This window comes from Panulirus ornatus, chromosome 45 (assembly GCF_036320965.1).
Source record: "Panulirus ornatus isolate Po-2019 chromosome 45, ASM3632096v1, whole genome shotgun sequence".
NCBI classification, from domain to species: Eukaryota; Metazoa; Arthropoda; class Malacostraca; order Decapoda; family Palinuridae; genus Panulirus; species Panulirus ornatus.
This window is the reverse complement of record NC_092268.1, coordinates 6,839,669-6,863,392: the sequence shown is the minus strand read 5'-3', so window position 1 is coordinate 6,863,392 and position 23,724 is coordinate 6,839,669. Positions and strand designations below refer to the sequence as shown.

Below are 23,724 nucleotides of genomic sequence, written 5' to 3'. Positions count from 1 at the left end.
TAGGCCAATTGTATTCTTATTAATTGATAACTAATGATACATAACCAACATGGTCATATCAGCCTTAAGCAAACGATCGCAAAACTTCAAATAATTCAAATGAGTGTGTAATAAAATCTATTTCTAATTAAGGACATTGCATTTAGATATTCTCACCACTATTTTTGATTTCAGGGGGTAGCCAAAATATTTGGTGAAATACATGGAGCTTGTAAGTCCTGCCTATATATATAGAGGCCAGAACAAGGCCCATGAATGAAACTTCAGAGGACCAGGTATCAAAAAAGAAGAGACGAGGAACAGGCGAAGAAAATAACCTTGTGCACTGAATCAGAACAGGATCATAATAAGCATCAAATTTGGCCATGTTCAGGGTAAGATACAATACTTTCATCAGTTACTACATTAAAATCTTGCCCACCGCCACCATGGCTATAATCTTTCTGTGGTATGTGTTAAATATTCTATTGTACTTCTTTCGTATGTTTGCCATTTCCCATGTTAGTAAGGTAGCGCTAGGATCAGATGGAAAAAACTGCATTTACTTGCATCTTTTCTCTAGTTGTCATCTAACATACATTCAAACCACAGCCCCTTATTCATGCATTTTCTTCCATCTTTTCTCCATGCTGTCATGTGCAATGCACTGAAACCAGAGCCCCTTATCCGTGCATTTGCTTCCTTGCAATATCTACCTGTCATGTTCATTGTACTGAAGCCACAGCCCCTCATCCATAACCATGCCCCACAAACCATTCCATGGTTTACCCTAGTCGTTTCACATACCTTGTTTAGTCTACTGACAGCACATCGCCCACTGTACACCATACCATTCCAGCGTACTCCATCCCATGCATGCATTTCACCCTCTTGCATGATCAGGCCCTGAACGGTGAAAATATTTTCTATCTCTGGTGTGGACTTCCTTTCTTGTCCCCTCCACTTCTGACACATATCCTCTTTAGCAACCTCTCCTCTCTCATTTTTTACATATGTTTAACCCATTTCAGCATACCCTTTTTCAGCTCTCACAGCCATACTCTTCATTGACATGCTGTCAGTGGAATGAACCTGGGCATGTGAATTGTCTGGAGTAAACCATGGAGAGGTCTGTGGGGCCTGGATGTGGATAGGGAGCTGTGGTTTCGGTGCATTACACATGACAGCTAGAGACTGAGTGTGAATGAATGTGGCCTTTTTTGTCTGTTTTCCTGAAGGAGGGGGGGATGCTAAATTGCTAAAGCTGGAAACTGTGAACATGAAAGAAATATAAGTAACCCTTGACATTCTGTATCTGTTTGGGATTACACCTTCCAATCCTACTAGGTATCATGTAAGACACACTTAATGTTTACTCCCCACATCAAAAACATCCGAACAAAGGCCACAGCCAAGCCAGACTTCCTCAGAATGCCTCTTTAGCTTCAGTTTTGGATGAGCCAAAGAATTCCTTAGTATCCTATACAAACACTTTAACCCCCCCCACCCACCCACCCAAAGTATGCCTCACCTGTCTGGTCATCCATCACATCAAACGTAAGCATAGGAGGACTGTAAATTACACAAAACAAGGCCCTCAGAACAATCACTGGCTGCCTGGCAACCACAAGCACTCAACTATTGCATAACAAAACAAAAATACTTCATATAGTCTCAGTGATATGCTATGATATGCCCAGTGCCCAACTCTCTGTCAAAGTTTAAGACTCTTCCTATCCAAGTCTCACCGTAGCCAACCACTGGCCCTCAAACGGAAAGAAAAGATTTACCCATTTCACACTTTATCAGTTTGTCCTCACAGATCCAGCATCTCCCAGAAAATATGACATTAAAATTTGCAGCCTCCCTCCCAAAGGAGTCTTAAGATCTCTTCCTTTAGATGCATACATATCAGAAGCTATACTCCCCAGGCATGTACATGTGACACTTCCTCTTCTGTGTTCTGGACACTACTTATCTTGACAACACTGCACACACAACAAAGACACACTGTCACCACAATTGACATGTGATCCTGTTTCTTGGAAGTGGGCAGCTTCCTGTGTGCTGCATAAATTGAGTTCCTTAGGCCATGAATAAATAACTCTTTATCTCCCTATCTATCTGTCTGTTTAGCTTTCCATCTGTGTCAGTTTTTCTTTCTCTCATAATCTGTCAGCCTTTCTGTCTATCAGATACAGATTTATCATAGAGACATATTCAAAGCAGTTGATCATCTTAAGAAAACTCAACTCCGGGGCCAAATGTAATTCCAGCATTCTTTCGGAAGAAGATTATAGAAATGATATCCAAACTTCTTACAGTGCTGATGAGACAGAGCATAGACCATGCAAGCATAAAATATAGGAAAAATGGTGTATGCAACACCAATACACTTAGAAGGATCATAATTACTGCCCAAACAGTGCCAACCAGTTATCCTAATTTTGAACATAAAATATATGAGAGAGTAACAGAAAAGCATTTGATAAACCATCTTATTTCGTACAGATTCATATATAAAGGACAGCTTGGGTTTATACCTGGTGAAAGCTTGCAGACATAACTATTAGCCCACTACAGTGTCATATATGAAAATTTAATGGAAAGGAAAATGGACACTGTTTTTCATGATTCTGCAAAAGCATTAGCAAAAGTACACTATGGCGTGTTACTACAGAAAGTGACGAGGCAGAATATAAAAGGAGAAAAAATAGGAAAGTGGGTCAGAGGATTTCTAATGGACAGAGAGATCAAAGTAGTTGCAAATGGAAGCATATCTGAGGAGGAGGATGTACTGTCTGGGGTGCTGCAAGGAACAGTTCTGGCTGCTGTACTCTGTAATGATGATCTAAGGTATAGATAAAGGAAGCAAGAAGAGAGAGAGAGAGAGAGAGAGTGTAGTCAGATGGTTCATAGATGACATGATATTGAGTAAAAAAAATAGAGAATGTTGAAGATTAAGGAAAACTACAAAGAGATTGGACAGTATTTACAGATGGGCAGATGAGAACGGAACAGAATTCAATGAAGAAAATTTTGAATGAGTCATTAAGTGTTAACTCTGTTGCATTGCCTACATACAGAGGTCTAATAGAATAAAAAAAAAGAGAATGAAACAAATGTCAGAATTTGGGATTGTGGATACATTTTCATACTCATTTCCTGTTTTGCAGATTTATTGATGATGTGCCAGGCGCAGATGAGGAATTGATCTCATTCACTGAAACCAGAGCTGCCTTTCCTCAAACAGGCCCCACAAACCTTTCCATGGTTTCTCTAACTGGTTCTATACCCTTGTTTAGCACACTGACAGCATTTCACCCCTTGTATACCACATCACTCCAATTTAGTCTATCCCATGCATGCCTCACACCCTCTTTCATGTTCAGGCCCCTGAATGTCAAAGCATCTTTCACTCCATCCTTCCACATCCTACCATTCCTTGTTCCCTCCACTTCCAACATGTATACCTCTTAATCAACCTCTCCTCACTCATCCTCTCCATATGTCCGTACCATTTCATTTATCACAACTCTTTTGCTCTGCTAACAACCTTATTCTAATCACCCCTTCCCACCATCCACCACTCTGTAAATGCTCAGTTTATCTCTTTTTCACTTTTTTTTCCCCTTCTGCTCCCACTTTCTCATCTACTCCTCTCACTGTTGTTCCCTTTTATTATCTTGTACTCACTATCTTCACTGCCTCTGAAACATTTTCTTATTCCCCCTGAAGTTTGCTGATATTCTCTCATCCCATTTTTATGTCGTCTTTTTTTTTTCCAGCTTAAGCACTTTCTCAGTCATTTGCTCTCCGTCCTTGCATATGCTGTCCACACACCTTTCTTTTCTCTCACATAGCAATGTACACCTTCTCATATACCCACAACCCACCTTCCACTTGCTTCACCCACACACGTGAGCACTTCATCCCTATAGATACTTCCCACTCCTCACCAACTCCCCTTGTGTCATGATACTCTCACCTAATGCCACACTAAACTCATTCCCTTAACTCTCATCACTTTCGTCTCACCCATGTTGTTTCCTTCCCTCAAATGTTGATAGAGGCTTTTGTTAGTCGCAGTATAATATATTTCATATTTGTACAAATTCATTACAAAAGATTGTTGGATATGCTGCTTTTGTTGTCGATATTCTGGTGATTTAGCTGTTCATAGTTACCCAATGGAAAATGCCAAGCTACCTTTTATATAGTACTGCTCAACCTTGAAAGTCATTCAGAGCCTTTCAGCTCAAGATGGTCTCTGTTGCCCTGAGGGGAGGGACTGTGGTATATATTTTCATAGTATACCAAACTACTTTTAAAGAGTATTTTGATCATGCCTTATACTCCAGTGAATCCTATTTTCTTTTGAATACCTTATTGATCACTTGGACATCTTACAGATGTCAGGGGCAGCAGCGGTGCGGGCATCTGTGTATTTGATGGTGACCCTATGGGTACTGGCAGGCTCATGCTCTTTAGCCCTTGACACTAATACTGCAGGTAAGTCTTCTGAGCTTCAGATGCAGTGTCTACTTGCAAGCACTTGATCACCGTAAAGAATTTCATAGTAGGCATTTTCAGTCAAAATGTATACACGCTCTCGAGCAACAATGTTAAAGTATTTTTGTGCTTCTGGCTTATGATCAGGATGTCTCATATATTTTTCTGCAGCTTTATCTGTATCTTTAATAGGCAGTAATGACACAGGAGACCTGTTGGGAGATGGCAAAGCGGAAGCAGTGACTTCAAACAATGATTCATGCCACTCTGGCCATGGTAAGGGAATTCGTTTAGTGTCCTTGCGATGGCAAGAAGTGGGAGTCTATTATACCATCACTGCCTTCGTCATCATAGCAGGCTTCACCAAACTTGGTAAGTCTATAACGTTCAAGATGGAAAGGTCATAAAATGGAATCTCTTTTTTTTAAAGAATAGGCTGCAAAGGAGAGTTCAAGAACCATGTTAACAGTATGATCCAATTATAGCTTTAGTTTCCAAGTAATTAGGTTAATACCTAAGGCAGGTAAAACCTCTAATTTCACATGAAGGCACAGGAATTTTCCCATAACATTTCACTTGTTTAAGAGGCAAGAATATTTAGTAAATATAAGATAAATAGTAATTCTTTTGTTAGTAGTGAGGGTAAACAGCCGTGTATTTAGTTGCCCCTTGTTTCCAGTCTTCCATCACCTACATTGGTTGTCCAGCAAGGTGCCGGAGTCATGTGTACTGGTCATCCTTGGAGTTGCTCTTGGCCTAGTTGTTTTCTTCACCACGCAGTAAGTGTTTGTATATACTAAGAAAAATGGTGACCTCTTGAAGTATTTATGATTAGCAATGCCATACTTTTTATGGGTTATTGATATGAAAGGTTTTCATAGTCTTGTAATCTTACGTTCAACCCGTTTTCGGTCACTGTTACATTTATTGTCCATTCTGATGAGTGTATGACTACCACAGATTTTGGTCATGATGAGACATTCATCCTTTAACATTACTCTTGAATATTATTCATCATGTAATGTTTGTTTGTGGCTTATTTGTGCTGGAAGTCCCTAACATATGAAAAGATTATTTTCTTAGACCTTGTTCGTAAGTTGAATTGTTCATGAGTTGGAAAATATCATGTAGTGTAATATCTACCCATATATGTTTCTATATCTCTGACCCCTGTTCCCTTTAGGGAACTCCCAACAAGATAGTGGCCACAGTAAAAGGGTCTCCACTTACCCTTGTCCTTTCGTGCACCATTCCACACATTCTTCCACCATTTCTCTCCTTCCAGTACTCCTCCACTTGATTTCCCTATGTCACAGCTGGCCCTCCTCTCACACCAACCCCTTTAATCATACTATCATACATTCTTCTTGTATATCTCCCACCTTGCATTCTTTCTTTATGCCCACACTGCCTCAAAGTATTATGTTTCATCCATTCTGCCACTCCACAATTCATTCCCTGTACATTCCCAGCCATATGGCATCTTTCATACACCCCTTCATTTTTTTTTTCTTCGTTCCATCTAGTCATACCATGTGCTTCTCTCAAATTACTCACTTCCTTAGCTTGGAATCTTGACCCCTGTGATTCAGTCCATGTCCACGTTCCAGCAGCATAGGTCAGGGTCATATTATACTGTCCCTTAATTAATGATTTCTTCCATACTTCTGTTGTGGGACCCAGTGACTCTTCAACCTTGTACTGTTCTTTCCCTTACCTCCTCTTCCATCTCCCCCAACCTACCCAAGATAGCTCCTAAATGCTTAAATTCTGTCACCTCTGCCAGTCCTTTTCCTCCTATATTCATAACACAGTTTGGTACACTTTCTTCTCTCACTCCATAGGGCCTTGTTCAATCTACACTTCCACCCCGTTTCCTTTCAAACACCATTACTTAACCTATACTTACATTTTCCTTCAGTCACTCAAGCTTATACACATCATAAACCACACTTACAACCTTCTGCAACTTCTCTTCACTCTCAGCAAACAACACAGTATCATCCACAAACAGGCTTGTCACAAGCCACCATTTCTCACCACTGCACTCCATCTCTGCAGCCCTTTTTCATATTATGAAACGTTTCATGAAAAAAAATGCATATTTAAGAAGTTCTTTGTTTGCAAGTAGGTACGGGTGATTTAATTTGTCATACTAGGAATTAAATAATGTTGACTGGAGTCTCATTTATAAGTACAGATGTTTATAGGTATGATGATCATAAGTCGGGGACTACTATTACACAGAGCTGAATGAAAGTTACTCTAAATAAAGACCTTTAGTTGCATTCCTTTTCTGTTCATTCACATCTATAACATTATAAGGTTTGATTTTTCCTTTTGAAGGATTCTGGCCTTTTATCCACCCATGAAAAGTAAATAGAATTTCAGAGTAATTGTGTGGTATTTTATGTATTTGGGAATAAAAGTGTCTTAATGAAAAGAAAACAGGTACTATTTTAACACTGACTTTTATTAAGAATATGTTTTTTTTCTCTGCCAGTGATAAAAGCCCAGCAACAACCTGCCATTACCATGTTGAATTACCCCGCTTCACATCAGACCGGTTCTTCTTTGTCCTCTTGCCACCGTAAGTGAATGTTATTGCCATGATGATGGCCATTCGATATTATAACCTTTACTATATTATCCTCTCAGTATCCACTAGAGAGCAGTGTATCTCAAAAAAAAAAAAATTTTCTTATGCAGTAAAGTTTCTACACCTGTTTTTTATTCTCTCTCCGTACTGTAAATATTGTTTTACCCCTGCCTTTATAAGTGATTTTTGTTAATGTTTCCTGTATTGTCTCCTCTCCCTTATCTCTCATAAGTTTTGTACGTGACTATTATGAGGTTTATCTTTCTCTTTTTCCTACTTGTTCACCATTTCCCCCATTAGCTAGTTAGTGCTAGGAACAGACAAAGAAAAGCCTAATTCCCATTGGTTCACATCCATCTTCTAGTTGTCATGTGTAATGCACTGAAACCACAGCCCCCAAAGGCTGGATCACTTTTTCCATTGCATATATATCTGTTAGGGCAAAGATACATATGTATAAAGGTATAGTAATTGTGATGTTGCATGGATGAGAATCTTGGGCTCTGAATGAAAATGACTGGACGAACATGGATGTATAGAAAATTGTGTCAAGTGATTAAATGTGGTATGAGGCTTGCTGATCGTGTAGGTATAAGAGAGAGGTCTGGTAGGGAGTGCAGTTGTACTGAAATGGTTTGGACATATGAAAAAGAGGAACAAAGAAAGATGAATTAAGAGGATCTACATGTCAGAAGTGGAGGGAGGGAAGGGGTGGGGAACACAAAGGACATGGAAGGATGGAGTGAAGGAGGTTGTGAGGTATTGGGGCCTGAATATTCAGAGAAGTATGCACAAAACAGAATGAATAGGCTTGATGTGATGCTGTATGGAGGGTGACTTGCTCTTAATAGGCATAACAGGGGCATATGAAGCACTCTAGGTAAACAGTAAAATGGTCAGTGCGGCCTGGCTGTGATGTTTTGTACATAATACATGAGACAGCTAAAGAGTGGATGTGTACAAATGAGGTCATTATTTGTTCCTAAAGCTACCTCACTAAGGTGGGAGATGTAGTTAGTTATGAAGAGAATTAGATAAGGTTATATTACAGTTTTCAAAGGAATGGTCTGCTTACTCGTTTTTCCATTACAAATATTGTCCTTGGAATGGAGACGATGGTAGAAATTATAGAGATTTGATAGTGAGTAGGGGATGCAGCCTTGGACATCTGGATTTAGAAAGATCAGGTGTAAGCAGAAGTAAATAGATGGTATTCAACAGAGGAGCGTTTGGGTCTGAGGCCACTGATAATGCATAAGTGGACAGAGAAAGCTAGGTGTAGGAGAAGTGTCTGTGGGTCCTAGACACTTGATGGCAGTCAAAAGGACCTTGGAAACAGGTTAGACCTCACTTTAGTGCCCGTCCAATTCAGCATTCATCAGATATCATTTCATTCCATTTTCATTTATTCAATGTAAAATAGAGAGAAAATTGACTGTTCAGAAGAGAGAGTGATGTAAGTTACATTCTTTTCTTTCAAACTATTCGCCATTTCCCGCGTTAGCAAGGTAGCATTAAGAACAGAGGACTGGGCCTCTGAGGATATATTGACAAGTAATATATGGAAGATAAAGTGCATTTCTGTAATGAGTTCCAGCTACCCACATGTAAGTTCAGGCAAAAGGAAAATACAGCAAGTTGGGCCAAGGAGGAGGAATACGACAGCCACTGCAATGCTAGTTCATTGCACGACTTTTACTAACTCTCATGATACCCAGGCAATAGTCCATCTCCTGTCTTTTCCCGCCTTCCTTTCTCTTTCCTCACATCCATTAGTGGCTAATATTTTGGAGTACTTTAAGCTAAACAGAAAAAGATTTCACACCCACATTGATATCCAGCTCTCCTCTTTCCACAGCATTGTGTTAGAGTCAGCATACTCGCTGCATGACCGAGCCTTCTTCGACAACTTGGGCACAGTACTGGTCTTCGCAATCATTGTGAGTTTTTCCTTTAGATTCCTTTTTTTTTTCAATGTTAACTTAGATTTTTTTTTTGATTTAAGTGAAATGGCATGGACAACAAAGCACTAACTGAAGCCATCTCATTTATGAAAGGTTGACAAAGAGGATATATGTGTCAAAGGTGAAGGAACAAGGAGAAGCAGGAGACCAAATTGTAGGTGGAAGGATGGAGTGAAAAAGATTTTGAGCAATCGGGGCCTGAGTATACAGGAAGGTGAGAGGCGTGCAAGGAATATAGTGAATTGGAATGATGTGGTATACTGGGGTCAACGTGCTGTCAGTGGACTGAACCAGAGCATGTCTGGGGTAAACCATGGAAAGGTCTTTGGGGCCTGGATGTGGATAGGGAGCTGTGGTTTCAGTGGATTGCACATGACAGCAAGAGACTGAGTGTGAACGGTTGTGGCCTTTTATGTCTGTTTTCCTGGCACTACCTTGCTGAAGCAGGGTGTAGCAATGCTGTTTCCTGTAGGGTGGGGTAGCGCCAGGAATGGATGAAGGCAAGTAAGTGTGAATGCAAGTGTGAATATGTACATGTGTATACATGTACATGTCTATGTATGTACATGTATGTATATGTCTAAATGTTGATATGCATATGTATTGTATGTACGTGTATGGGCATTTATGTATATATATGTGTATATGAGTGGATGGGCCATTCATTGTCTGTTTCCTGGCGCTATCTCGCTGATGCAGGAAATGGCGATCATGTATAATATAATATAATATATACACTCATATAAAAATGATATTCATAAATGCCCATACATGTACATATACATACATTTACATAGCAACATATACATACATATGCATACACATACACAGACATATACATATATATACATATGTACATATTCATACTTGCTTGCCTTCATCTATTCCTGTTGCTACCCCACCACACAGGAAATAGCGATGCTATCCCCAGCTTCAGCAAGGTAGTGCCAGATGACTGAGCCTTAGAGGGAAAAATTCTCATTCGTCCCCCCTTTTCTGCTTCTTTTGGAAAAATAAAACAGTAGGGAAGGATTTCCAGACCATCGCTCCCACCCCTTTTAGTCACCTTCTATGAAAAATAGGGAATACATGATAAATATTCTTTCTTCTCTACCCCAGGGATATAGAATATATATTCTGGTTTAAGCCAAGTACCCTGTTTATCCAACAACCCCTAGGGGAAAATGATGAACAGTTGAGTGGACTGAGGTCCAACTGCCATGACTAGGATTTGAGCCTATGCAAGCTCGACCCCAGGAAGCCTAGGAATGCATCACGATCATGTTGCCACATACTGTAAAAGAGTTATGTCCCACAACATAATCATAAATTCCTCATGACCCGACCAAACCAATTTTTAGACAGCGTCATGTATACTTCATGGTAGCTGAGTTTTAACCAACGCTGTCACATCCCACATTGCCTATGCTCCACAGATGCCAAATGATAAAGCTTTTTGTATAGGAAGACAGATAGATGTATAGATAGATAGATAAACATAATGAACTGTATTTTACTAGTTATTTAGCACAAACAGATAGATGTATAGATAGATAAACATAATGTACTGTATTTTATTAGTTATTTAGCATGGACAGATGTGTAGTTAGATAGATAAATATAATGTACTGTATTTTATTAGCTATTCAGCACCTTATGGGTTAATTTTAGTTAGCCTTGATATACTCAGTTAAGCAGGCAGGTTGCCTCTCAAATTATCATGTCAGTACAATATAAAGAACGGTTGGTAATGTAAACAATTACATCAGATCAATGCACCTGTTGATATTTTTGTTCTGCTCAGCAATTCTATTAAGAAATTTGCTTTTTTTTCCTTACAGGGGACGATGTTCAATATTTTCACAATTGGTGAGTATTAATAGGAATGAGGTTTTTTGAAATAGCACCAACACTCAGGCCAAGTAGCAAGGAAACTTTACATGGTTTCTGTATTTAATATCATTCAAATGCTTCATAAGTGGCATATTAGATCCAGATGAATGAAAAGTGTGAAGGAAACTGATCCCTATTGCCTCCAGATACCTTCTACTCAGAATATTGAAAAAAGATATTAATGATTTAAAATCAGAGGGAGCTTCATTCCCATGTGATATTTCAAATATAGTTGACTTAAAAGCTGGTACAACAAAAACAAAATAGGTTCTATAGTTTTTCTGAACTGCCAGTTATGTGAAAGAGTCCTTTCCTTCTAAAATTTACTTGAAAGAGGAAAAAAGAATACTACAAAACATTTGAATATCCTGCACTTTGAACTTTTGGTTTATGGTAATAAGGTTCCTAGCGAGTGGTGGGATTAAGAAGTAAAGTTGCTAACGTAAGAGAAAAGAGAAGTGATTGGTTGGTATTTACAGGAGAGTGAAAATGATTGGAGAAGTGTAAGAGAAAAAGGCAAAAGGTCAAGAGGAAGGTGCAGGGGTTGAAAAAAAAAAAGGGTAAATGAGAGTTTGGGTGTACAAGTATCAATATACTTTAGGGAGAATATGATATTTTGGATGCGATTTAATAATGTTTGACTGGTAGAGAACAAATGGGAACATTTGTGAAGGGGACAAAAGGGGAAGTGGAAACAGATAATGATGAAGTGAGGAGGAGATAGGGTAAGTATTTTGAAGGTATGCAAAGTGAGAGAGCCGTAGAGAGTGGTTTGGTGAAGAGAGGAGAGGTGGTGAAAGCCTAACATAAGATGAAATGTGGCAAGGTAGCTGGAATTACAGTTAAATTTCTTAAGAAAGGAGATGATTCAGTTGTTGACTGATTCATTAGGATTTTCACTGTAGGTATATGGATCACGGTGAGGTAGCTGAGGATTAGCAGAATGCATGTATAGTGCCATTAAAAGCAAAGGGGATAAAGGTATGTGTTCAAACTACAGAGGTATAAATTTGTTAATTGTACTTGGTAAGTTGTATGGGAGGGTAAGGATTGAGAGGGTGAAGGCATGTGCAGAGCATCAGATTGGGGAGGAACAGTGTGGTTTCACAAGTGATAGAGGTTTTGTGATTTTGGTGTTTGCTATAATGAATGTGAGAAATACTTAAGAGATATGGATGGATTTGTATATGGCAATGGATCCCGAGAAATAATATTATAGGGATGTGGGTATGTTTGAAGGTATTATAGTCTCAACAATGTTATACAGTTGCAAGGCATTGGCTTTAGATAAAGCTATGTAGAGGAGAGTGGATGTGTTTGTTCATGAAATGTTTAAAGAGAATATGTGATGTGAAGGGGTTTGATAAAGTAATAATGAAAGGATAGGAGAGAAGTGTGGTGATAAAGTGTAGTTGAAAGAGCTGAAGAGGATGTGCTGAAATGTTTTGGAGATACAGTGAAAATGAGTGAGGAATGGTTGACAAAGAGGATATACATGGCAGAGGTGGAGGGTACTAGGACACTGGATAGACCAAATTGGAGATGGAAGGATGGGGTGAAAAAGAATTTAAGCAATTGGAGCCTGAACATACACAGGGGTGAAAGACGTGCATGGGATAGAGAAAATTGGAACAGTATGGTTTACAGGGGTTGATGTGCCATCAGTGGGCTGAACCAGGGCATATGAAGCATCCAGGGTAAACCATGGAAAGGTCTGTGGGGCCTGGATGTGGATCAGGAGCTTTGGTTTCAATGCATTACACATAACAGCTACAGAATGAGTGTTAGCGGATGTGGCCTTTCTCTGTCTATTACCTGCACTACCTCACTAACACTGAAAAAGGTGATCAAGTATGATAAAAAAAGATAGAGCCATCAGGATGAATTATGGTTACATTTTTATTAAGTGGACTAAGTGTAACTAGTATTTTGGTGTGTGCTTGCCCGTCTTACTGATATCAGCCATATAACTTTGAAGTCTTTGAAGTAGAAGTATGCAGATGAAGGGCAAGTGAGGATTATAACTCAAAAGCATGCTTTTCAAAGGTCAAGGCTAATTTTTATGTTCGTGTGAGCAACTTTTATGTACGTCAAATATTTAGTTTTTCATCCATTATTCAATTATCATCATTCATGATTTTCTTCTTTTTTTTTCCAAGTAAAAGAAACTATATCTTAAAGTATAGTTTAGTGTCTTATTGATACCAAAGTTTCTGCCAAGGCCAGCTGGCCATCACAAGTTAATTCATAAATGAAATGATCATTTTAATTATCTTTTTTTTTTCAGGCCCTTCACTATATGGTTTAGCAGCTGCTGGTGCTATGGGTAACATCTCCTTCACGTAAGTCTTTATATGAATGTACAGGTGAATTTTGTCACAGTGGTGTACCTTGGTATGTGTATGAACTGTAGAGTTACTGTATGAATGATGTTGAGGAATGAAAGACATTATTTTTTTTTGTACCCAATTAATATGTAGAGGTATTTGGTGTGGGCATGTAAGTGCATCTTATGTTAAGCTGAAAATGGTGTGCGTATATATGGGCAGTGATTGCCATGGTGAAGAAGTAAAATCAATCAAGTGGATGGCATTTGACTTATGTGGTGAGTATTGAGATTCACTGGTGGCATTTTGAAATGTGGTTAGGAGCATGAGGGTTGGTCATGGAGTTTGTTAATCTTTGATTTATGAAAGATGTTTACTTATTTTGTTAAGAAAGTGCCACTTCCTGCATAAAGACATTAGACCATGCTTTCTAAATAGGCCTGTGTTCTCTCTATTGAACCCACGAATGACTTCCTTGTCCATTGCTGGTCATCAACATTGCCTGCTATCATTGTCTCATCCTGATATACTTGTAGTGTTCCCACATCTCATTAGTGGCTCCATTTGCTAACATTATTCGCCCTGCAGATTTTCAGAGAGCCTGGTCTTCTCTTCTCTTATTTCTGCGTGGACCCAGTGGCAGTTTTGGCCATTTTCCAAGAACTTGGTGTCAATAAAGATCTCTACTTTCTCATCTTTGGCGAATCACTCCTCAATGGTAAGACATGGTGTCTGCTTTATTGTACCTGATGATATATTTAAGTTTCTCTAAGGCTTTATCTCTGAAATTATCTGACGTATGGAAAGTTATTTTTGGGAAAAGGTTGTCAGAAGTAAATCTCTTTGCAGACCATTTTTCATTCTATCATCAGTCATATTTTTTTCATTATTAGTGGCAGGAATAAACATATGGTATTCTTTTTGCAGATGGTGTGACAGTCGTGCTGTACAATACAATGCAGGCTTTCATGTCCATGAATCACGTAGAATTAGGCCAATATGCTCTTGCCATTGCTGCCTTTGTAGTTGTTGTGCTGGGAGGCATCACGATTGGCATCATATTTGGCTGCCTCACAGCCCTTATTACAAAGTCTACGACAGATGTCAGAGGTTTGTATTTATTAGTTCATCTCTCAAGTAATATATTCTATATCCTAACATACTGTCATAGTCTTATGTTTGGTAGATATTGACTTTGTTTTTTCATACTTGATCATTGTTTCTTGCATTAATGGGTTAGTGCCAGAAAGTGGCCAAATCTGCTTAGATCCATTCTCTGTCTGTCATGTACAATGCACTGAAACCACAGCTCCCTATCCACAACCAATCTGCACTGACCTTTCCATGGTTCACCACAGATGCTTCATATACCTTGGTTCAGCCCACAGACAGCACATCAACACCCTGTATACCAGATCCATCCAGTTTGCTGTCCTGTGCATGAGTTTCACCCTCCTGCATGTTCAGACCCTGATCTCTCAAAATCTTTTTCACTCCATCATTCCATCTCCAATTTGGTCCCCCCGTTCTCTTTGTCCCTTCCCTTCTGACACATATACCCTCTATGTCAGCCTTTCCTTACATGTTCTTTTCATATGTCCAAACCATTTCAGCACAATCTGTTCACTTCTTTCAACCAAGCTCCTTCAGTTACCATACCTCTTTCTTATTGTCTCATTACTTACTTGATCCAACTTCCTCACCACATATTTTCCTCAAATGTTTTATTTTTCTATACACATCCACCCCTGCTGCACAACCATAATGATTATATATAGCCCATGCCTCTTGTCCATATCATATTGTTGGGACTACTATACTTTCAAACATACCATTTTTGCCCTGCCAGATAGTGAACTCTCATTCCACACATTCTTCAGTGCTCCCAAAACCTTTGCCCCTTCACCCACCTCATGACACTTCCACTGCCATTGTTCCATTTGCTGCCATGTTTACATCCAAGTATCTAAAACACTGAACTTCCTCCACATTTTTTCCATTTAATCTCACACCCTAACTAACATGTCCTTCACCCTGCTAAACAAAATAACCTTGCTTTTTTCACATGTATTCTCAACTTCCTCCTTGCACACACTTCCAAACTCAGTCATCAACTTCTCCTCAGCTTCTCACTTGAATCCACCTTAAGTGCTGTATCATCAGCAAACAACAACTGACTCACTTCCCAGGTCCTCTAATCTTCTACAAATTGCATACCCACCAATCTCTCTAAGAGTCTCACATTTACCTCCCTAACCACCTGACCCTTAAACAAATTAAACTTCCATATGACATCATGCAGCCCTGCCACAGACCGACCTTCACTTGGAACCATTCACTCTCCTCTCTTCCTACTTATATACATACACCTTACACACTAAATATAAATTCTCATTGCTTCTAGAAGCTTTCCTCCCACTTGTATGTTTTTCAGACCTTCCACAAGGCATCTTTAGCAACCTGATCGTATTTCTCCAGATCTATAAATGCTACATACAAATCCATCTGCTTTTCAAAGTATTTCTCTTGCATATTCTCACATACTTTACTGCAAACACCTGATCCACACATTTATCATTTCTAAAACCAGATTGCTCCTCCTCAGTTTAATGCTCTGTACACGCCTTCACCCTCTCGATCAATACCTTCCCATTCAACTTACCAAGTACACTTTATAAACTCATACCTTTGAAGCTTGAACACTCACCTTTATCTCCCTTGCTTTTATACAGTGGCACTATACATGCACTTCACCAATCCTCAGGCACCTCACCATGTTCCATACATATGCTGATAATCCGAACTAACCAATCATCGCCTTTCATAATAAATTCAAATGCTATACCATCCACTCCTGCCGCCTTGCTACATTTCATCTCATTGAAGGTTTTCACCACTTCTCTCTTCACCAAACCACCCTCCATGACTCTTCCACTTCACATACCACCCTGACCCAAAAACCTACATTAGGGAGAAGAGAGTGGTGAGAGTAAGTGAGCTCGGAAAGGAGACTTGTGTGAAGAAGTTCCAAGAGATATTGAGTGTAGAATGGCAAAAGGTGAAGCAAATGAAGTGAGAGCATTGGGTAAAGAATGGGATGTATTTAGGGGATCTGTGATGGCATGTGCAAGAGATCCATGTGGCATTTGAAAGGGTAGTAAGTGGTGGGATGAAGAAGTAAAGTTGTTAGTGAAAGAGAGAAGAGGGGCATTTGGATGGTACTTACAAGGAAGGAATGCAAATGACTGGGAGATGTATGAGAGAAAGCATCAGGAGAGGTTGAAAAAAAGGACAAGTGAGATTGGGGTGAGAATCATCAAACTTTAGGGAGAATAAAAAGATTTTTGGAAGGAGGTAAATAATGTGCAAAAGATAACAGAACAGATGTGAACATTAGTGAAGGGGGCAAGAATGATAATAGGTAGTGATGGAGTGAGGCAGAGATGGAGTGAGTATTTTGAAGGATTGTTGAATGTGTGTGATGGTAGAGTGTTTTGGTTGGGGTGATGTGCGAAGTGAGAGAGTCAGGGAGAATGGTTTGCTGAAGAGAGAAGAGGTAGTGAAAGCTTTGCAGATGAAATCTGGGAAGGCAGCGGGTGTGGACGGTATTGCAGTTGAATTTATCAATGGGGTGACTGTGTTCTTCACTGGTTGGTAATGATATTCATTGTATGTATGGATCATGGTAAAGTGCCTAAGGATTGTTGGAATGCATGTGTAGTGCCACCATATAAAGACAAAGGGGATAAAGGTGAGTGTTTGAACTACGGAGGCATAAGTTTGTTCAGTATACTTGGAGAATTACATGATAGGGTATTGATTAATAGGGTGTAGGCATGTACAGAGCACCAGATAGGGGAAAGCAGCATGGTTTCAGAAGTGGTAGAGGATGTGTGGATCAGGCGTTTGTTTTGAAGAATGTGTGTTAGAAATACTTAGAAAAACAGATGGATTTTTATGTGTCATTTGTGGATCTGGATAAGGCATATGATAGGGTTGATAAAGATGCTTTGTGGAAGGTCTTAGGAATATATGGTGTGGGAGGTATTCTGCTAGGAGTGAGAAGTTTTTATCAAGGGTGTAAGGCATATGTATAAGTAGGAAAGAGGAAAGTGATTGGTTTCCAGTGAACGTCGGTCTGCAGTAGTGGTGTGTGATGTCACCATGGTTGTTTAATTTGTTTATGGATGAGGTAGTTAGGGAGGTAAATGCTGGAGAATTGGAGAGAGGGGTGAGTATACAGTCTGTTGGGGATGAGAGGGGCTGGGGAGTGAGTCAGTTGTTGTTTGCCGATGATACATCACTTGTGGCTGATTTGAGTGAGAAACTGCAGAAGTTGGTGACTGAATTTGGAAAAGTGTGTAAAAGGAGAGAGTTGAGACTGAATGTGAATAAGAGCAAAGTTATTATGTTCAGCAGGGTTAAGGGACATTATTGGAGGTCATTCTTAGTAGATGCAAATGCATTTATCACTCATTCATCCTTGAAAATTGTTATAAATGGGATATTGTTTGACATGAATGTTGAGCAATACTTCGTTATAAACACTTAACAGTGAAGCAGTTTGTTTATAATGCTGATAATTAGAAAATGAAATGTAAAAGAGATTTTATCTATCTCTTTGTAATTGTGTTTGTGTTTATTTGGATAGATCAAGTGCATCCAGCATTTCAACTCTGGTGTACAATATCTGAAACTTGTGGCTAATATGCTGAAGTTGGGAAAGTTTTCATTCGATGATTCAGAAGATAAGACTATTATCTTCATATAGAGTTCTACCCTCACAGACAGTTTCCCAACTGCAAGGTGATCAGCTGCCATTACTTACAGAAGTTCTTATGGAATACCAACGGCTTTCACCATCTTACAACTTACTTTTGTTTGTTTCCAACAACCCTTCCATGTACCTTCTATCATATGGGAATTTACTGTCTGAATAGGCTTTCATCCATGAATTATCTAAGTAGTTTTTTCACATTATGAATCCTTATTGCATCTTCATATTTTTTTCCATTCTCATAATTCGCACTATAATGAGTAGTTTTCAGTCTTTACTATTCTTTTTTTATTAGTCAGATAGAGCTTAAGTTTTTGCGTCCATACACAGTGTTGGGGCACATACTCCAACATGCAGTTTTTGTTCACATTACACATAACATCCCTGTTTCACTAAACCCTTCGGTACTCATCCAACTCTTATCAAATAGATGATTTTACACTCAACTTCAGCTTTTCCAGTAGTGTCCTTTCTAATCCCTACATCCAAATACTTAAACTCCTTGAAATGTAAGTCTTTTCCATTCAGACCTATGTATGTTTACTGTACTAAAGGAGGGAGTTTTACACTTGTGGGACTTAATCTCTTGAACCTTCTCTTCTGCCACACAACCTCTTGAATTTATGTATTCCATTTCCATTAACCATGTCCTCAGTTAGTCTGTACCATTCATCCACCAATCTTCTAATGTAAAAGTATTTCTTTACATTCTTATTTAAAAGTTTTTTACTTAATTTCATATTACGTCTTTTGGTTGCTTTGTCCATGCTTCTTTCAAAGAATTGTCCAGCATCCACTTCATTGGTCTCTTTTAAAAGCTTAAAGGTTGTGATGAGGTCATCCCTCACTCTTCCCTCTTCCAAGGCCAGTAAATTTAATGCCTCTAGACTTTTCCTGTAGCTTTGCTGTCTTTTATTCTGGTACCATCTTTGTTGCCTTCCTCTGGACCTTCTCTGTGGGTTCTTTGTGCTTCTCCGGGTGCATTGACAAAACCTGTGAGGCATATCCTAGCCTTGGCTTGATGTAGGTATGAATAACTTGCTAAATATTTCCTTAATCATATACTTGAAATTTGTCTCCTTAACTAATCTCTTAATGTGGAGCTTTAGCAACAAGTTAGGGAAGATATATACCCCAAGTCCATTCTCAAACATAGAATGCTGACAGTTATATCCTTCTTGATAATAATCACATTGAGGCCATCTTTCGCTTTGTCCTATCCTCATTACATTTGCTTAAGTTGAGTTTCATCAACCATGTTTCAGACCAATTTTAGTCACTGTTATAGATCAAGAAGAGTAATGATCCCAGAACCAAACCCTGTGGCACAATGGTAATCACCTCATCATATTTGGAAAAGGCTTCTCCGATATTTGTCCTTTGTTCCCTTCCACTGTGATAATCTTCTTTTAATGGACTGAAACTGTATATCATTCAGAAATTACAACTGATTACTTCATTCACTTTTCAGGATCTTCCTTATGCACACATCATCTTCATATTCACTTGGCACTTCCTCTAATTTATCTTACAGAATGGATTCATACACCTGTAACTCTAGTAGCAACCATTTCATTCCACCACGTTTAAGGTGTACCCCGTTCAGAAAGTAATGAATCTGTATCTTGAGACAAGTTTTGGAACAACCAATATATTTACATAGTTCAGAAGTAGCTAACTACCAGGAATATCTTGATTGGAGTAGTTAGGTAGTCAGCATCAAGGACCATTTGCCTAATCAACAGGTCATACATGTTACTAGATTCCGTCTGCTTGAAGGTATACCACGAGTGAAAAGTCATCTTTATCATGGCTGTATGATGAAGTACAGTCTCGCTAAAGAGGTTCTCCCTCTACAGGAGGTCACATCTCCCTGTTACTGGAAGTAACACAGCCTTGGACTGCAGGAGCCTTAGTAAAGATATCATGGGGAACACCAGGAATGTTTTCAATGGACTTTGTCCTGGAATAATTATGAATGAAAAAAGATAAAAGGTTATGTTATGACCATTATTCAATCATAGATTTGAAATGTCTTGCTTGTGACCTGATTATTTCACATATTTCCTATTTGGGAAGTTTTGTCTAATCATAATGTCGGGTAACATGTCACATGATATTACGTACAAAAATAGATATGATTTATATTCATATGAAACAAATTATTCTTTAATTTGCATGCTGATTTTAGCTCTTCTTGTTTCCTGCAGTTGTGGAACCTCTGGCATTGCTGGGTCTAGCCTACCTAAGTTATCTCACTGCCGAGTTATTTCATTTTTCTGGCATTATTAGGTGAGCAATTCATCGATGATTTTCATGATTTTTAACAAGGTAAGAGAATGTTTGCATAGGTAATTCAGGTCTACTTAATCATAGTGTACTTCTCCTTAGGGACACAGAGAACATTACCCATGTATTTCTTACAACTCATACAAGGCAATAAAGAAAGGGAGTAAGGGGCTGGAAAGATCTCTTCCTTTAAGGCTCATTTATCTGTTTTTGCCTCTACCTTTGCTGATGTGGGTCATAGTGAACACACATGAACGAAAGAAGAAATAAGCAACCCAGTATGTGTATTTCTGTTACATATCTTCAGATATCTTTATGATGCCGCAACTCAGTTATTCAGTCTTATTGTAATTACATAATTCTTGCAAGGAAAGCAAATGATAACAGACGACTGGGTTCTTTGGGGGCCAAGTAGAAGAAAAAATGAAGAATAAAAGTTATGCATAGTAAGAGCAAAACAGTGGATGATTTGGTGATAAATGCTTATATCTACAGAGATAACAAAATAAACAAAGCATTTGTCAAGTTTTTTCTGTATGGACCTATCATGTTACTTTCATTTATTTGAAATATCAAATTGTTCCACACGTTAATCTATCCTGTTGAAGAAAAAGATACTACTAACCTTCATTTAAGATATAAAAATTTAATCTAGAGTTTGTATTAGTTACTGAGAGGGAGATCAATGTGATCCAGCTGTAAATATCAAATTACTCCACATGTTAATCGATCCTTTTGAAGAAAAAGATACTACTGACCTCCATTTAAGATATAAGAATTTAATCTAGAGTTTGTATTAGTTACTGAGAGGGAGATCAAAGTGATCCAGCTGTAAATAGCTCCTGAAATCATAACTGCTGAAGCTTTTGGTAATTTGAGGATTGAAATGTCCACTAAGACTGGAATAAGCTCATTACAGATATTGTATCTGCCACTTAGCCACAACATCTTTCGTCTGTCTCTGATTTCTGCATGGGGAACCGCTAGACCTACTGCTTATTCTTTTACAGGTTTTAGCCTTCATCTCCATGAAAAAAAGGTGTTGACATTATCAGTAGTCACTATGTTTTTTTTTAGTTCACGATTAATGTTGAGTAATAAAAGGCAAAACAACACATCTTACTGTTTTCTTTTTCACTTCGGTAGAATGTAACCCCTGTATTGCACATCAGCAAAATCATCATTGTAGGATATCTAACCAACTTTAGAAATGTGAACTATATTGTAACTTTCTTCAACTGTAATTGTCTCCGATTCTGAAAATATGATGATAGACTATGCACGTACTCGCACATATACATACATATGCATATCAACTCTTACACATATACATACACATACACAGACATATACATATATACACATGTATATATATATACTTGCTTGTCTTCATCCATTCTTGGCACTACCCCACCCCAGAGGAAGCAGCATCACTACCCCATGCTTCAGTGAGGTAGCAACAGAATTATTTGAAGAAACTCTCATGGAGGGAATGGGTTTACCTGACATTGTTTATATTTTTTGTCCCAAGAACACAAATAGACACATTGAGTAGCATGCCAAAACATGCAACACTCAAATATTTCACATTCAATGAGTTGCTCAGGTTGCAAAATACTTAATCATACAAACATTTTTCATCATAACCCATCACTCTGCCTCTTCATTTACCTGTTATTTGAAGAACACAATGAATTTCGCACATCAGTCAGACCACTGAATGCTTGTTTTATTGCTGTATAACTGTGATCGATTACCTATTTGTAATTACCTGTTTCTACCATACAGGGTCGTAGTTTTACACTCTTGGAGCCACATGGTCTTTCATTTGGAGAGTTGACTAGAAATGCACACAGTATTAATTTTGTAGAGCAGGTGACGTACATTAATCTTTTAATCTAAGAATGATGTACTTCAAAAGTGTGGCAAAAAATTGTTTTTTTTTTACATTTCCCTTTTATTGAATTTATTTGAAGGTATACAATAGGTTGTACTCATCACTTTAATGAATATGTAAAATTTCCTCCACTTCTGTTTCATCAGTGAATGGTGCTGCCTCTGTCATTTTATGTCTTTTCTCATTTTTCCTTCAAGTTAACTGTAATTGAAATTATCTAACATGTTTCTGTTCAACAGTCTTATCGTATGTGGTCTCGTCCAGGCACACTATGCTTTCCAAAATATCTCACAGAAGTCATACACATGTGTGAAATACTTCACCAAGATGGCAAGGTGAGTACTATTACTGTATGGTTGATCAGTTTATTTATTACACAATTGCATTGTATGGTAATGTTTTATGAAACAGTTCCAGTAATCTCTTAACATATTAATGAATGAAGTCAAGATATGCAATAGAATTTATTTATCATTCATATTTGATTAGATGTTTGAGGACAATATGTGGTGTGAAGTGGTTTGATTAAGTAATGAAAGGGTAAGAGAGATGTGTGGTAATAAAAAGAGCGTGGTTGAGAGATCAGAAGAGGGTGTGTTGAAATGGTTTGGTCACATGGAGAGAATGAGTGAGGAAAGATTGCAGTTGGAAGTCGTGTCCATTCTCATATCCCTTGATAATATGGTATGATCCTCGTGGGACAGTAGTTGGGCCAAGGTTGACTTTCCTTCCCAGAAACTATTTTGACCCTGATCAAAGTGATGATTTACATCAGGGTAGTTTGTGAGCTGTTGTCTTGAGACCTATCCCAAAGCTATAGATTAATCGTGAGATAAGGCCTTTGCGACTATGATTGCCCAGTATGTCTCTGGTGCCTTCCTTGTGAATTGGCACCATCATTTCCATGTTTATGATTATCATACAACCTCAAAGCTGCAGGAACTCCATAAAAGAGGTCCTGGGGTTATGTATGATATGGTCATAATGACAATTATGATGATAATGATAATAATAATATTGATGATAACAACAATAATACTAATACTATTGAGATATCATCTTGCAATTAATTACTAGGTTGTTCACCACTTTTCGTATGGTTGTTGAAGGAGCCCTATGGTGAAGAGAACATTGCTGTATTTTCTGTCATAACTAGAGAAATCATTTGAATTTCTCCGTATTGTCACAAGAGCTAAGGCTTCATCCTATCCAAAGATGAATTATTTCTGCTTTAGCGGCATGTGTTCTGTGATCCAGAGGTCTCAGACTTCCCAAATAGGTTTTATTCACCTGTTGGTGGATGATTCATCTGCTCCACATGGGACAACATCTGTGTCAGCAGAGAATGGATATATTACCCCCCCATGCATCAAACTGGTGCATGTCTTGTTGATTGGAGAGGTTGTCTGCTAATTCTTCTGTTTTTTGTTATACTCTCCCAGTCGATTCAGTGATTGGCTAAGATTCCATCCCAGTTGGCATGTGAG

The 23,724-nt window shown here is 38.5% G+C and overlaps 1 protein-coding gene across 1 annotated transcript in view; it reads left to right on the top strand.

Annotated features, from left to right (window-relative positions):
- Positions 1 to 235: 235 nt before the first annotated feature.
- Positions 236 to 23,724, top strand: part of LOC139762887 (probable Na(+)/H(+) antiporter nhx-9) — a 94,462-nt gene continuing 70,973 nt past the window's right edge. Inside the window, 13 exon segments of the mRNA XM_071688120.1 lie at positions 236 to 374; positions 4,392 to 4,491; positions 4,684 to 4,863; positions 5,171 to 5,270; positions 6,995 to 7,081; positions 8,949 to 9,030; positions 10,896 to 10,923; positions 13,235 to 13,289; positions 13,863 to 13,897; positions 13,900 to 13,992; positions 14,202 to 14,384; positions 20,262 to 20,343; positions 22,477 to 22,572. Of these exon segments, the coding sequence (XP_071544221.1) occupies positions 366 to 374; positions 4,392 to 4,491; positions 4,684 to 4,863; positions 5,171 to 5,270; positions 6,995 to 7,081; positions 8,949 to 9,030; positions 10,896 to 10,923; positions 13,235 to 13,289; positions 13,863 to 13,897; positions 13,900 to 13,992; positions 14,202 to 14,384; positions 20,262 to 20,343; positions 22,477 to 22,572 (1,130 nt within the window). The 5' untranslated portion in view covers positions 236 to 365.